The following is a 15,184-nucleotide window of genomic DNA, read 5'->3' as shown; positions in this document are numbered from 1 at the left end:
AAAAGCTCTTCACTCAGAACTGGGTTAATAAGATTCTCAGAATAATGTTAGAACTAGTCACTTACACTGAGTAGAAGACACACACTATCTTCTTCAACCAAGCTATAGCTTGAATGTATTAAGTCTGTACAGAATACTTACACATGTGTCTAGCTCTAACAGTTCTAAGCCCTCAGATTGATCTGCCTGTAATTTGTAATTAATCTGTTCTGATAGACATTAGAGAAGCCTGAAAGTAAGGAGCATACTTTGCCTACAGAAAGTCAGGGCACCAAATTAAGGACTGCCTACAGAAGCAACAGTATATCTGTTAGGTCATTAGAGTAATAATGAGTGACAAGTAGGATTTGTAGTAAGAAGCCTTTTCTACAAATCCAGAAGTCACCTTAGAACTCCTAGACCCTAACTATGTACTCTAGGATTTTGTAGAGGCCTAACAGTGAATGTAGCACTGAAGGGCTATGACTCAGATTTTTTAATGGCTACTTTTGATTTAATGGACACTGTAGGATTAAAAGTAAATAAAGTAAGAAAAGTAGAAAAAGTAGAAAAAGTAGAAAAAATAAATCAACAAAATTATTTATTAGATAGAAAAAAGTCAAAAACAAAAGTAGATAGTTCTCCTATTTCTTCTGATTCTTTTGATTCTTCTCTTTGTACTTTATCTGAGTCTAAATCTGTACAATCTAACCTGTCACTTCTATGTTCTAAGATCTTAGAATGTTCAGAACATTACCTAGCCCTGTTTACTACTTAGTAGTTTGTCTGTAGTATCAAGCAGGGATAGTCTTAGCTGAGTTCACAGCTGAGGACATAGGTCTGTCCTTGTTGAAAGAGAGAGGTTAATAAGGAAATGTTAGTGTATATACTTACCCTCTCAGACAACAAGACTGTACAAGCTGTATGTTCCCTTTGGAACAAGTAGCAGTTTATTCAAGAATGTTCTAGACACTAACTCTAGGTCTCTGTCCTCTTGGCTCCCTTCTCAGGATCCCCCCAGATCTGAACAATGGCTCTGGTAGACAGTGGATACACTAGTTTATACATTAATAAGGCCTTCATACAGGAACACTACCTCCCTACTTAATGTGTTCTACTTCCAATCCTGGTATATAATACAGACAGAACCCTGAACCAGAATGGTTAGATTACTAAGTTTGTCTAACTATGGATGACCATTCAGGATCATGAGGAAAGTATTGAGTTTAGAGTCACTAACCTTGGAAAGACAAATGTCTTTATTAGATTCAAATGGCTTAAGACTCACAACCCTACTATTGACTGGTTGGAGCAGACACTTGTATTCAATTAGTGTCCTGAGTCTTACAGCTACCTTGTACTACTGTTCTAAGTAGATACAGACACTTCTAATGTTACTAACAGTTCTGATGAAGGTGACCAGTTGTTCTTCTTTGACTAGGATAGATATGTGGATACATATTCTAGTCAAGGTAGAATAGAGTCAATCTGAAGGATGTCTAAGACAGAACCAGTCCAGAACCACCTTAGAACAACTCTACTCTGGAATGTACATAGACCCAGCCTGCTGGATTTTGTCTAAGAGTTCCCTAAAGTCTTTAGTAAAGAGGAATTCAACCAGCTTCCTAAACACTGTCTCTAGGACTATACAATTGAATTGACTAAGGGTTTCCAACCTAAGAATTATAAGGTCTACCTACTCAACAGAGACAAGCAGGAAGCACTCAATGAGTTCCTTTAGGAAAATCTTTAGAACAGTCAGATCTGACCCTCAAAGTCCTCTATAGCCTCCCCTTTCTTCTTTGTCAAAAAGAAAGATAGGAAGCTCTGTCTAGTCTAGGATTATTATTGTCTTAATAAGGGTACTGTCAAAAACAAGTACCTGCTCCCTCTAATTTAGGAGCTCATTAATAAGATGCATACATCCAGGGTTTTTACTAAGTTGGATGTTTGATAAGGATACAATAATATTCAGATCCAAGACAGAGATGAGTAGAAGACTGTATTCTGAACCAATCATAGATTGTACAAACTAACTATAATGTTCTTCAGACTAACTAACTTGCCTACAACATTCTAGTCATTCATGAATCACATTCTTACAGATCTGATTAACTCAGGACACATTAGTGTGTATCTAGATAACATTCTGATCTTTACTCAGACAGTTGAGTACTATTACTAACTGATCCAAGCAGTTTTACAACAGCTCTAAGATAATAAACTGTTCCTCTAAGAAGCAAAGTACTCCTTTACACAGGAGTCAGTAGATTATCTAAGCTTTGTAATCAGTAGAGGAGAGGTCTGTATGGATCTGGTAAAGGTAACTGTAGTTTGGAACTGGCTACAACCTCAGAACCTGAAACAGGTCTAAGTATTCCTTAGGTTTACAAACTACTACTAATACTTTATTTAAGGCTTTAGTACTATTACCTAGCCCCTTTATGATCTTACTAGTAAAGATGTTCCTTAGTAATAGGACAATCAGTAACAGTCTGTGTTCAAGTCCCTTAAGCAGACTATTACTAGCAAGCCTATATTAGTAGTTCTGACAGTTGTAGACAAGTTCTGAGTCAAAGCCAACTCTTCTGACTTTACAAATAGAGTAGTACTGTCTTAGTTCATTAACAGAAAGTAGCATCCAATAGTATTCTGATCAGAATCCCTCTCTGTAACAGAACAGAACTACCCTATCTATGACAAGGAACTCCTTACAATTGTCTGTTCCTTAGAAGAGTAGTATTAATATCTCCTTAGTACTGTACAGAAGTTTGAGATTTAGAGTGATCACCTTAATCTCCAGTACTTTCAGGCACCTTAGAAGCTCAACCACTACCAAGCCTGCTAGATGTTAAAACTGTAGAACTATGACTTTGTACTGACCCACAAACCTAGAACACAAATGACAAAAGCTGATTTACTCTTAAGACAAGCAGGTTATGAAAGGGGGGAGAATGATAACAAAAATCTTGTTCTCTTAGACAATTCCTGTTTTGTGTCCAAGACAATCTGAGAGATCTGACTTGAATCTAAGGATGTTGACTTTGTCACCCACATACAGTAAGCTCTAAGACACACACAGGACTAGGTCATAGTAAAGTAACTAGAGAAGCAGGCTAGGGATTGAGAGGAGGATAAGGATGGACAGGTTTACTAGGAAGGCTGACTGTATGTTCCAAAGGATCAGAAACTGTAGGAGGACATTGTCTGAGCTTATTACAACAATCTGACTGTAGAACATCTAGGCCAACACAAAATACAGGAACTTATTACTCAGAACTACTAGTGGCCCAGAATGTAGAGGGAAATCCTGAAGTATGTGACTGGTTGTAATATGTGCTAACAGACTAAGGCCTACCAGACAAGGGTTTGGGCTCCTCTACATCTGTATTGGATCCTGGATCACCCTTGGGAAGAAGTCTTAGTAGACCTAATTAGTAAGCTACCCAAGTCTTAGGGTTACAATACTATCTGTATGATTGTTGACCAATTCTCTAAGCAAGTCTATACAGTTCCAACCTGAACAGAACTCACTTCTGAAGGTATAGTGTGTATTTATCAGGATCATGTCTTCCAGTTACACAGACTCCCTCAGAAGCTCATTCATGATTACAGACTGTAATTCAAGTTAAAATTCATACAGGACTTGTATACACTTCTCAGAATTCAAGGGAACCCTTCTACTACCTATCACCTGTAGACTGACAGTCAAACTGAGTGAGTCAATCAGGAGATTGAGCTCTACCTCCAGATGTTTATTAATCATTAGTAATCAGATTGGTCTGAATAGCTAGCTCTAGCAGAATTTGTACACAATAACTAACAACACTCTGTAATAGGACAGTCCCTGTTCTTCCTCAATTATGAGAGACATTCATATCAGGGGACAGTTCTGAACCAGAATGGCAGTTCCAAATCTATAACAGACTTTGTAGAACAGATGTACAGAACCAGGGAGGACACACAAGCTCTTTTAGAAAAGGTAGTACAGGTCATAAAGTAGAACTATGATTGGAAGAGGTCTGTGGCCAAGGATTACTAGCCTAGTAACAAAGTTATACTAGAAGCTACTAACCTGACCACAGATCATCTAATAAAGAAGTTGGACAACAAGTGCTTCAGACCCTTTGTTATTGAAAAGAAGGTTAGTGTCTCTGTCTACAAACTCTAACTTCTAACAATATGGAAGCACATACACCTAGTGTTTAACAAGGTTCTACTGTCTTAATACTATGATCCAGGTTTTCCTTTACAACAAAGACCCTTACTGCCTCTACCAGAACTCATCAGTTCTGAACCAGAATATAAAGTAGAGTACATAGTAGATACTAAGCTAGTGTACAGAAAGCTCAAGTTTCTTATCTACTAGAAAGGATACCTAGTTGAAGAATGTACTTAGGAACCTACTGAGAATCTCACTCATACTGTTAAGGCAATCTAAGACTTCTATCAACTTCATCTGAGTGCTCTGTATCAACTCTGCCTTACAGATTTCCAAACCCTACCATTCTGACTTATGTCTAAGCTGCTAACCAAGCCTAATGCTTACTAATCAGGATGATTGGTTTTAGAGAGAGGGTGATGTTACAGTTCTTCACTCTTGTACCTTCAGTTCTGAGGGTTCTACACTCTTCTGTACTAGAACTTGGGACTTCTGTCTCTTAGGGGTACTGTCTATAAACTATATACATACTGACTCTTACAACTACCCTTCCTTACTTTGTCATTCTATTCCTTTGACTACCCCTTCATTCTTTGTATCATTCTATAGTCTCTTACCCTTTGTCCATCCCTTCATTCTTTGTACCTTTATCTTTGACATTCCTTTCTTTCATTCTTTGTAGCTTATCATTCTTAGTAGCTCATACTCCTTAAGTACTCTTGTATAGTTTAGTATATATAGGTGTACAAGATCAGACTAGTCCTGTAGTCTTGATCTTGTCTACTCTAGGTAGTCCTGTACTCTTAGGCTCACTCTATATACTCTACTCTTGTCTCACTCTCTCTCTCTGCCTGTTCTACAAGTTCTGACTACATTCTAGTACTTGTGTTCCATATTTCTGTTGTGTAGGATAGTTGTAGCCTGGGTCCCCTTACTGAGCCTTCAGGTCCCCTCTACACTGTTGCTAACACCTGTCCTCTTAACTCTCTTCTCAGGATCCTCCCAGATCTAAACAATAGCTCTAGTAAACAGTAGATACACTAGTTTGTATATTAATAAGGTCTTTGTGTAGGAACACTACCTTCCTACTTAATATGTTCTACTTCTGATCCTAGTATACAATACAGACAGAATCCTAAACTAGAATAGTTGGATTACTAAGTTTGTCTAACTACAAATGACTATTCAGGATTATAAGGAAAGTATTAAGTTCAGAGTCACTAACCTTAGAAAAACAGACATCTTTATTAGATTTGAATGGCTTAAGGCTTACAACCCTACTATTGACTGGTTAGAGTAGACACTTGTGTTTAATTAGTGTCCTGAGTCTTACAGCTACCTTGTACTACTGTTCTAAGTAGATACAAACACTTTCAATGTTACTAACAGTTCTAATAAAGGTGACTAGTTGTTCTTCTTTGACTAGAATAAATATGTAAACACATATTCTAGTCAAAGTAGAACAGAGTCAATCTAAAGGATGTTTAAGACAGAACCAGTCTAGAACCCTCTCAGAATAACTCTACTCTAGAATGTATGTAGACTCAGCCTGCTGGATTTTGTCTAAGAGTTCCCTAAAGTCTTTAGTAAAGAGGAATTTAACTAGCTTCCTAAACACTGTTCCTAGGACTATACAATTGAATTGACTAAGGGTTTCCAACCTAAGGATTGTAAGGTCTACCTACTCAACAGAGACAAGTAGGAGGTACTCAACAAGTTCCTTCAGGAAAATCTTTAAAACAGTTGGATCTGACCCTTAAAGTTCTCTATAGCCTCCCCTTTCTTCTTTGTTAAAAAGAAAGATAGGAAACTCTACCCAGTCTAGGATTATTATTGTCTTAATAAGGGTACTGTTAAAAACAAGTACCTACTCCCTCTAATTCAGGAGCTCATTAATAAGACACATACATTCAGGGTTTTCACTAAGTTAGACATTTGATAAGGATACAATAATATTCAGATCTGAGACAGAGATAAGTAGAAGGCTGTGTTCCAAACTAATTATAGATTGTACAAACTGACTATAATGTTCTTCAGACTAACTAACTTGCTTACAACATTCTAGTCATTCATGAATCACATTCTTACAGATCTGATTGACTCATAGTATGTTAGTATGTATCTAGATAACATTCTGATCTTTACCCAAACAGTCAAACACTATTACTAACTAATCTGAGCAGTTCTACAACAGCTCTAAGATAATAAACTATTCCTCTAAGAAGTAAAGTACTCTTTTGTACAGGAGTTAGTAGATTATCTAAGCTTTGTAATTAGTAGAGGAGAGGTCTGTATAGATTCAGTAAAAGTAACTGTAGTTTGGAACTGGTTACAACTTTAGAACCTGAAACAGGTCTAAGCATTCCTTAGGTTTGCAAACTACTACTAATACTTTATTTGAGACTTTAGTACTATTGCTTAGCCCCTTCATAATCTTACTAGCAAAGATGTTCCTTAGTAATAGAATGATCAGTAGTAGTCTGTGTTTGAGTCTCTCAAGTAGGCTATTACTAGCAAGCCTATATTAGTAGTTCTAACAGTTGTAGACAAGTTCTAAGTCAAAGCTAACTCTTCTGACTTTGTAAATAAAGTAGTACTATCTTAGCTCATTAATAGAAAGTAGTGTCTAATAGTGTTCTGATTAGAATCCCTCTCTGTAACAGAACAGAACTACTCTATCTATAATAAGGAACTCCTTACAATTGTCTGTTCTCTAGAGGAATAGTGTTAATATCTTCTTAGTACTATACAGAAGTTTAAGATTTAGAGTGATCACCTTAATCTCTAGTACTTCTGAGTGTCTTAGAAGCTTAACTACTATCAAGCCTACTAGATGTTAGAACTGTAAGACTATGACTTTGTACTGACTCACAAACCTGAAACACAAATGACAAAAACTGATTTACTCTTAAGATAAGTAGGTTATGAAAGGAGGGAGAATAATAACAAAAATCTTGTTCTCCTAGACAATTCCTGTTTTGTGTCTAAGACAATCTAAGAGATCTGACTCAAATCTGAGGATGTTGACTTTGTCACCTGTATACAGTAAGCTCTGAGACACATACAGGACCAGGTTGTAGTAAAGTAGTTAAAGAAGTAGGTTAGGAATTAGGAGGAGGATAAAGATAGACAGATTTACTAGGAAGACTGACTGTATGTTCTAAAGGATTGGAAGCTGTAGGAGGACATTGTCTGAGCTTATTACAACAATCTGACTGTAGAACATTCAGGCTAACACAAAATGCAGGAACTCATTACTTAGAACTACTAGTAGTTAGGAATGTAGAGGGAAATCCTAAAGTATGTAACTAGTTGTAATATGTGTCAACAGACTAAGGCCTACCAGACAAGGGTTTAGACTCCTCTACATTTGTATTAGATTCTAGATTACTCTTAGGAAGAAGTCTTAGTAGACCTGATTAGTAAGCTACCTGAGTCTTAGGGTTATAATACTATCTGTGTGATTGTTGACTAATTCTCTAAGCAAGTCTATACAGTTCTAACCTGAATAGAACTCACTTCTGAAAGTATAGTGTGTATTTATTAGGATTATGTTTTCTAGTTGTACAGACTCTCTTAGAAGCTCATTCATGATTACAGACTGTAATTTGAGTCAAAATTCATACAGGACTTGTATATACTTCTCAGAATTCAAGAGAACCCTTCTATTATATATTACTTGTAGACTGACAGTCAAACTGAGTGAGTCAATCAGGAGATTAAGCTCTACCTCTAAATGTTCATTAATTATTAGTAATTAGATTAGTCTGAATAGTTAGCTCTGACAGAATTTGTATACAATAACTAGTAATACTCTATAATAGGACAGTCTCTATTCTTCCTCAATTATGAGAGACATTCATACTAGGGGACAGTTCTGAACCAGAATAGTAGTTCTGAATCTGTAACAGACTTTGTAGAACAGATACACAAGACTAGGGAAGATGTACAAGCTCTTTTAGAGAAGGTAGTATAAGTAATAAAGTAGAACTACAATCAGAAGAGATCTACAGTTAAGGATTACTAGTCTAGGGACAAAGTTATACTAGAAGCTACTAACCTGACTACAGATTGTCTAATAAAGAAGTTGGACAACAAGTACTTCAGACCCTTTGTTATTAAAAAGAAGGTTAGTGCCTCTGTCTACAAACTCTAACTTCCAGCAACATGAAAGTGTATACACCTAGTGTTTAACAAGGTTCTACTGTCTTAGTACTATAATCTAAGTTTTTCTTTACAACAAAGACTCTCACCACCTCTATCAGAACTCATTAGTTCTAAACCAGAATATGAAGTAGAGTACATAGTAGATACTAAGCTACTACACAGGAAGCTCAAGTTCCTTATCTACTAGAAGGGATACCTAGTTAAAGAACACACTTGAGAACCTACTAAGAATCTTACTCATACTACTAAAACAATCTGAGATTTCTATCAACTTCATTTGGGTGCTCTGTATTAACTCTGCCTTACAGATTTCCAAACCCTACTGTTCTGACCTATGCCTGAACTGCTGACTAAGTCTAATGTTTACTAATTAGGACAATTGGTTTTAGAGAGAGGGTAATGTTACAGTTCTCTACTCTTGTACCTTTAGTTCTAAGGGTTCTATACCCTCCTGTACCAGAACTTAGGACTTCCATCCCTTAAGAGTACTATCTATAGACTATATACATACTGACTCTTACTACTACCCTTCCTTACTTTATCATTCTATTCCTTTGACCACCCCTTCATTCTTTGTTTATTCTATAGTCTCTTACCCTTTGTCTATCCCTTCATTCTTTGTACCTTTATCTTTGACCTTCCTTTCTTTCATTCTTTATGACTTATTATTCTTAGTAGCTCATACTCTCTGAGTACTCTTGTGTAGTTTAGTATATATAGGTGTACAAGATCAGACTAGTCTTATAGTCTTGATCTTGTCTACTCTAGATAGTCCTGTACTCTTAGGCTTACTTTATATACTCTACTCTTGTCTCACTCTCTCTCTCTACCTGTTCTACAAGTTCTAACTATGTTCTAGTGTTTGTATTCTGTATTTCTGTTGTGTAGGATAGTTGTAATCTAGGTCCCCTTACTGAGCCTTCAGGTCCCCTCTATACTGTTACTAACATGTTTTAGGTTTTAAGGTTGTAGTCAGTTCTGAACTACAGTTACCTTTACTGAATCTATACAGATCTCTCCTCCACCAATTACAAAGCCTAGATAATCTACTGACTCCTGTACAAAAGAACACTTTACTTTTTAGAGGAACAGTTTATTATCTTAGAGCTACTATAGAACTACTTAGATTAGTTAGTAATAGTACTCAACTGTTTAGGTAAAGATCAGAATGTTGTCTAGATACACACTAACATACTCTGAGTCAATCAGATCTGTAAGAATGTGATTCATGAATGACTAGAATGTTGTAAGCAAGTTAGTTAGTCTGAAGAACATTATAGTTAGTTTGTACAATCTGTAATTAGTTTAGAATGTAACCTTCTACTCATCTCTGTCTTAGATCCAAATGTTATTATATTCTTATCAAATGTCCAACTTAGTAAAAACTCTAAATGTATATGTCTTATTAATAAGCTCCTGAATTAGAGGGAGTAAGTACTTGTTTTTAATAGTACCCTTATTAAGACAATAATAATTCTGAACTAGGTAGAGCTTCCTATCTTTCTTTTTGACAAAGAAGAAAGGGGAGACTATAAGAGACTTTAAGGGTCAGATCTAACTGTTCTAAAGATTTTCCTAAAGGAACTCATTAAGTACCTCCTACTTGTCTCTGTTGAGTAGGTAGACCTTACAATCCTTAGGTTGGAAACCCTTAGTCAATTTAATTGTATAGTCTTAGGAGTAACATTTAGAAAGCTAGTCAAATTCCTCTTTACTAAAGACTTTAAGTAACTCTTGAACAAAATCTGACAGACTGAGTCTATATGTGTTCTAGAGTAAAGTTGTTCTGAGAGGGTTCTAGACTAGTTCTGTCTCAGACATCCTTCAGATTAATATTATTCTATCTTGACTAGAGTATGTGTTTACATATTCATTCTAGTTAAAGAAGAACAACTAGTCACCTTTATTAGAACTGTTAGTAACATTAGAAGTGTTTGTATCTACTTAGGACAGTAGTATAAGATAGTTGTAAGACTTGGAACACTAAACAAATGTAAGTGTCTACTCTAACTAGTCAATAGTAGGGTTGTAAGCCTTGAGTCATTCAAATCTAATAAAGATGTCTGTCTTTCTAAGGTTAGTAACTCTAAACTCAATACTTTCCTTATAATCCTGAATAGTTATCTGTAGTTGGACAAACTTAGTAATTCAACTATTCTGGTTCAGGGTTCTTTCTGTATTGTATACTAGGATTAGAAGTAGAATGTGTTAAGTAGAGAGATAGTATTCCTACACAAAGGCCTTATTAATACACAAACTAGTACATTTACTATTTACTAGAGCTATTGTTCAGATCTGAGAGGACTCTAAGAAGGGAGTCAAGAGGATAGAGACCTGAAGCTAGTGTCTAGAATGTCCTCTAATAAATTACTACTTGTTCTAAAGGGAATGTACAGTTTGTATAGTCTTATTGTCTAAGAGAGTAAGTATATGTACTAACATTTCCTTATTAACCTCTCTCTTTCAACAAGGACAGACCTATGTTCTCAACTGTGAACTCAGCTAAGACTATCCTTACTTAATACTATAAACAAACTACTGAGTAATAAATAGGACTGAGTAACATTCTAAACATTCTAAGCTTTTAGAACACAGAAGTAGTAGGTTAGATTGTGTAGATTTAGACTTGAATAAAGTACAAAGAGAAGAATCAAAAGAATCAGAAGAAATAAGAGAACTATCTACTTTTGTTTTCAACTTTTTCCTTTTTAATAAATAATTTTGTTGATTTACTTTTTCTACTTTTTCTACTTTTCTTACTTTATTTACTTCTAATCCTACAGTGTCTATTGAATCAAAAGTGACTGTTAAAAAATCTGAGTCATAGCTCTTCAGTACTACATTCACTATTAAGCCTCTACAAAATCCTAGAGTACATAGTTAGAGTTTAAGAGTTCTAAAGTGACTTCCAGATTTGTAGAAAAGGCTTCTTACTACAAATCCTACTTGTTACTCATTATTACTCTAATGACCTAACAGATATACTGTTACTTTTACAGGCAGTCCTTAATTTAGTGTCCTGACTTTCTGTAGACAAAGTATACTCCTTACTTTTAAGCTTCTCTAATGTTTATTAGAACAGATTAATTATAAGTTATAAGCAGATTGATCTAAGAGCTCAGAACTGTCAGGGTTGAATGTATGTGTGAGTGTTCTGTACAGACTTGACACATTCAAGCTATAGCTTAGTTGAAGGAAATAGTACACATTTTCTAATTAGTGTAAGTGATCAGTTCTAGTATTATTCTAAGAATCTTATTAACTAGTTCTGAGTAAAGAGCTTTTTCAAGCATTCTAATAAGAACATTATTGAACCTGAGTATGAATCCTACCTTTCAGGCTAGGATATCAAACTCCTGAAAGAAGGTATTAGTAGAATGTTTGCCCTGTCACAGAGATGTAAGCTTGTTTTATACATTATACTTCTTATTCAGATTAATAAAGGAAGTACAGAGCTTCCTTATAAATTTCAAGTACAACTTATTGTTCTAAAGTCAGATCAGACTTCTAATCTGATAGCTTTCAATCCAGTTCTAGACTCAGGTAGCTGTATTACCTTCCTTTATAAAGGAGAGAACAAATAAGACACAATTAAGGTCTAAGGATAGATTAGTCAAAGTAGTAGTCATGTATAGTTCAACTTGGCACTAGAAGTTCTTAAAGTACTACCTATTAAAGTCTAAAAGGTAAGCTACATGTACTTTCTTTCTAGAACAGGTTACAACTTCTGGAACAATTAGAATAGGTTCTAAAAGGGCTGAGAGCACATAGTTAGTAAAGGCCTCTTAGATAGAGGTCTACACATATTAAGCTAGGTCTGCTTGTAACTACTAATCTGGTAGGACAGTAGGGGTGACAGTTAGTGTAGAAGGGTCTATGTTTATACTACAAAGGAATCAACACTAAACTAAAAGGGGTAATGAATGGAAGAAGAGTAGTAAAAGTTTAAAAGGATTTAGAAAGTTTAAAATTTAAAAATGTAAAAGGGTTAGGACAAAGAAAAGAGATTAATGTAACAGTAAGTACTAATGTCTGAAACATAAGAGAGTTATAGGGTAGTAATAGGTAGTCTTAATCTGATGTTAGTAACAGTATAGAGGGGACCTAAAGGCTTAGTAAGGGGACTTAGGCTACAACTATCCTATACAACAAAAATATAAAATGTAAGTACTAGAACATAGTCAGAACTCACAGAACAGACAGAGAGAGAGAGTAAGACAAGAGTAGAGCATATAGAGTGAGTCTAAAAGTACAGGACTACCTAGAGTAGACAAGATCAAGACTATAGGACTAGTCTAATCTTATACACTTATATATACTAAACTATACAAGAGTACTTAGAGAATATGAGTCACTAAGAATGATGAGCTACAAAGAATGAAAGAAAGGAAGGTCAAAGATAAAGGTATAAAGAATGAAGGGATAGACAAAGGGTAAGAGACTATAGAATGAACAAAGAATGAAAGGGTGGTCAAAGGAACAGAATAATAAAGTAAGGAGGGGTAGTAGTAAGAGTCAGCCTGTATATAGTCTATAGACAGTGCTTCCAAGGGACAGAAGTCCTGAGTTCCAGTACAGAAGGGTGTGGAACCCTTAGAACTAAAGGTGTGAGAGTAGAGAACTGTAACATATAGCTCCTAAGTGTGTAGTTACTATTAGTACTTACTTAATATAACTCAGAGGGGTTTGAGCCATAGTACTTAGCTAGAGTAGAACTATGCTCCTTAACACACTTGTGGCTCCATTCTCTAGCCATCTTCTTTCTTATATATACTGTTACTGTCATTCTTAGTAAAGTTAGTAATATATGAAAGAGTACAAACCTGGATCTTGTGTGAAAGAAATTACAAAGTACAAAACCAATTGCTTATGAGAGCAGATAGCAAAATTGAAGCTGTAGTGTAACAAATGGGTCATCTCTGTAAACTATTATTTAATCACTACAATTCATTCTTAACATAAAAGATTAACATTACTAAACAATAATATTTGTCTAAGCATTAAACCATACTTCCAATGTGTCTAAGAACTCTATAGTAAATACAGGATCAAGCATAACTCATAATAAAAGACATAGTAAAATTGGTTCTATATACAGAGTTGTACTTTATTACATCATAATATACTATATTTTTTTACTATCTATTATCAACCATTTCTAATTGCTACTAGTAGCATTCCCTGTTTATTATGACCCAATTAACTTGTAGTTAGCCTGATTGATATTATTGAGAGTTTAACAACTACCTGCATATCATGATTTACTTCAAGGAGCTTTAAGACTATGTAATTGATGCTTAGATTAGCAAGTGGATATAATTAGATTACACTTGTAGAAGATTCACACACATGGTCTCCATTTGCTGGTTCCGCTGTTTTGCCCATTCGAAGTTCTCATCACGTCTTTTACTGTCAAACATAAAATAAGACATTTTCTCTTTGACCTTTTCAAGATCTTCCTTGACATGACGAAGGTCATAACTCTTTTTTGTCCTCCTAGCTTTCATCTGCTCTCTAACGGCAGTGTCATACCACTGCTTAACCTGTTCGTAATCCTTATACTGCTTTAGAAGCATACTTATAACTCCGTCACACTCAGGCATATTTAAAGGGCTGTTAGGCTTCGGGTCGACAGCTTTGGGCTCTGATGCACCTCCCCGGTTTTCGAACGTATCTTTGCCACCTGCTGCAGATGAACGCCTTGTACTTTGATGATTGGATGTTGCAGTATCGTGTGTCTTGCAGGCTTCGCTCATGTTCAACCAACGATGTTCTCGAAGTAGTGGACCTTCTTCCATCTCGAATGGAGCCCCATTTATAGCTTTGTTTGCGTAACAAAGCTAGTGACCGATGTAAGAGCACAACTTCACGATACAGCCATTGCAATGTGAAAAAATGCGCAATTAACCGACGAGGACGGTGTACGATCAGCATATTATAACGTAATAGGACTTTATATATGCGCGAGATAGAAAGCATGGGTATAAATACTGGGCGACGGCAAGTGCGTGAGGGGCATAATAGTTGTGATTTAGGTTTACAATGACACAGAGCAAAACCATAATGAATGCAAAGAGGAATACGCCCGCCTTTTGAGGGGCGTCGCATTCCCGTCGGTGCAAACAAGACATTCACCATTTTTCTACATCGTACACTCTATCACTTTTTTTCAGTTGATAGGACGAGTTTCGCATTGGCATGTAGTATTTGTTTGCTGTTCCGTAAGCGCGTCGATCTCCTTTTCCGGAATTTGCCGTACCATGCTCTTCCCCACTTTACTTTGCTCAAAGGATTTATGGTAGTACCTAGAATCCTCTCCTTGTCCTGACGTGCCGCGTTCCTTCCCGTGCTTGATGTCTGGGTAACGCAACAAGCCAAGCAGCTTAGCAATCCGTGACCGACTTCAGGACAAACCGGGATGGAGCGCAGCCCACGTAACTACAACAGCTCTTGATGCAGTATGGTGCCAGACACGGATCCGTATCATGAAGTTCAACGGGAGATGCAAGGGACCCAGGCAGGTGCTGGAACTCTCCTCTCGGGCTTCCTGCGGATACAGAGTATAGGATAAGCAAAGTCAAACGGGAGAGGAGAAGGGAGTGGAGAGATTTCATATACGCTGAGTGTGCTCAAAACCACCTTGAAAAAGCACCCTGAACACCTTGGAGCCGAACGTGCAGAGCGTAGTGTCAGCTCCGTGCCTAATTGACCTCCATCGATACTATCGCTTACTGTGTGGCACGACCTCTTCGAAATGGATATATGTGGTAACAGGGTCGTAGCGAATTTCGGTCCAAAGTTCTTTGGACTTGGCGACAGCGAGATGCAGAAACGACTCCACTACGTCCGTGAAGTACGACAAGGACTTAAAGTGTG

The 15,184-nt window shown here is 36.4% G+C and overlaps 2 protein-coding genes across 2 annotated transcripts; both read right to left on the bottom strand.

Moving 5' to 3' along the window:
• Nucleotides 1-13,632: 13,632 nt before the first annotated feature.
• On the bottom strand, nucleotides 13,633-14,106 carry FOMMEDRAFT_160899 (uncharacterized protein; the record flags this gene model as incomplete). Its single annotated transcript, XM_007270527.1, has 1 exon — nucleotides 13,633-14,106. One exon carries the CDS (start codon nucleotides 14,104-14,106, stop codon nucleotides 13,633-13,635), a length of 474 nt encoding a protein of 157 aa, XP_007270589.1.
• Nucleotides 14,107-15,029: 923 nt separating this feature from the next.
• FOMMEDRAFT_23177 (uncharacterized protein) lies at nucleotides 15,030-15,179 on the bottom strand (the record flags this gene model as incomplete). The annotated part of the gene is made up of 1 exon (XM_007270308.1): nucleotides 15,030-15,179. A coding segment is annotated over one exon (150 nt), but the record flags the coding sequence as incomplete, so codon positions are not given.
• Between the last annotated feature and the right edge of the window lie 5 nt (nucleotides 15,180-15,184).

This window comes from Fomitiporia mediterranea (assembly GCF_000271605.1).
Source record: "Fomitiporia mediterranea MF3/22 unplaced genomic scaffold FOMMEscaffold_13, whole genome shotgun sequence".
NCBI lineage: Eukaryota > Fungi > Basidiomycota > Agaricomycetes > Hymenochaetales > Hymenochaetaceae > Fomitiporia > Fomitiporia mediterranea.
Note: the sequence above shows the minus strand (reverse complement) of the source record. Positions and strands in the feature narration are given on the sequence as shown.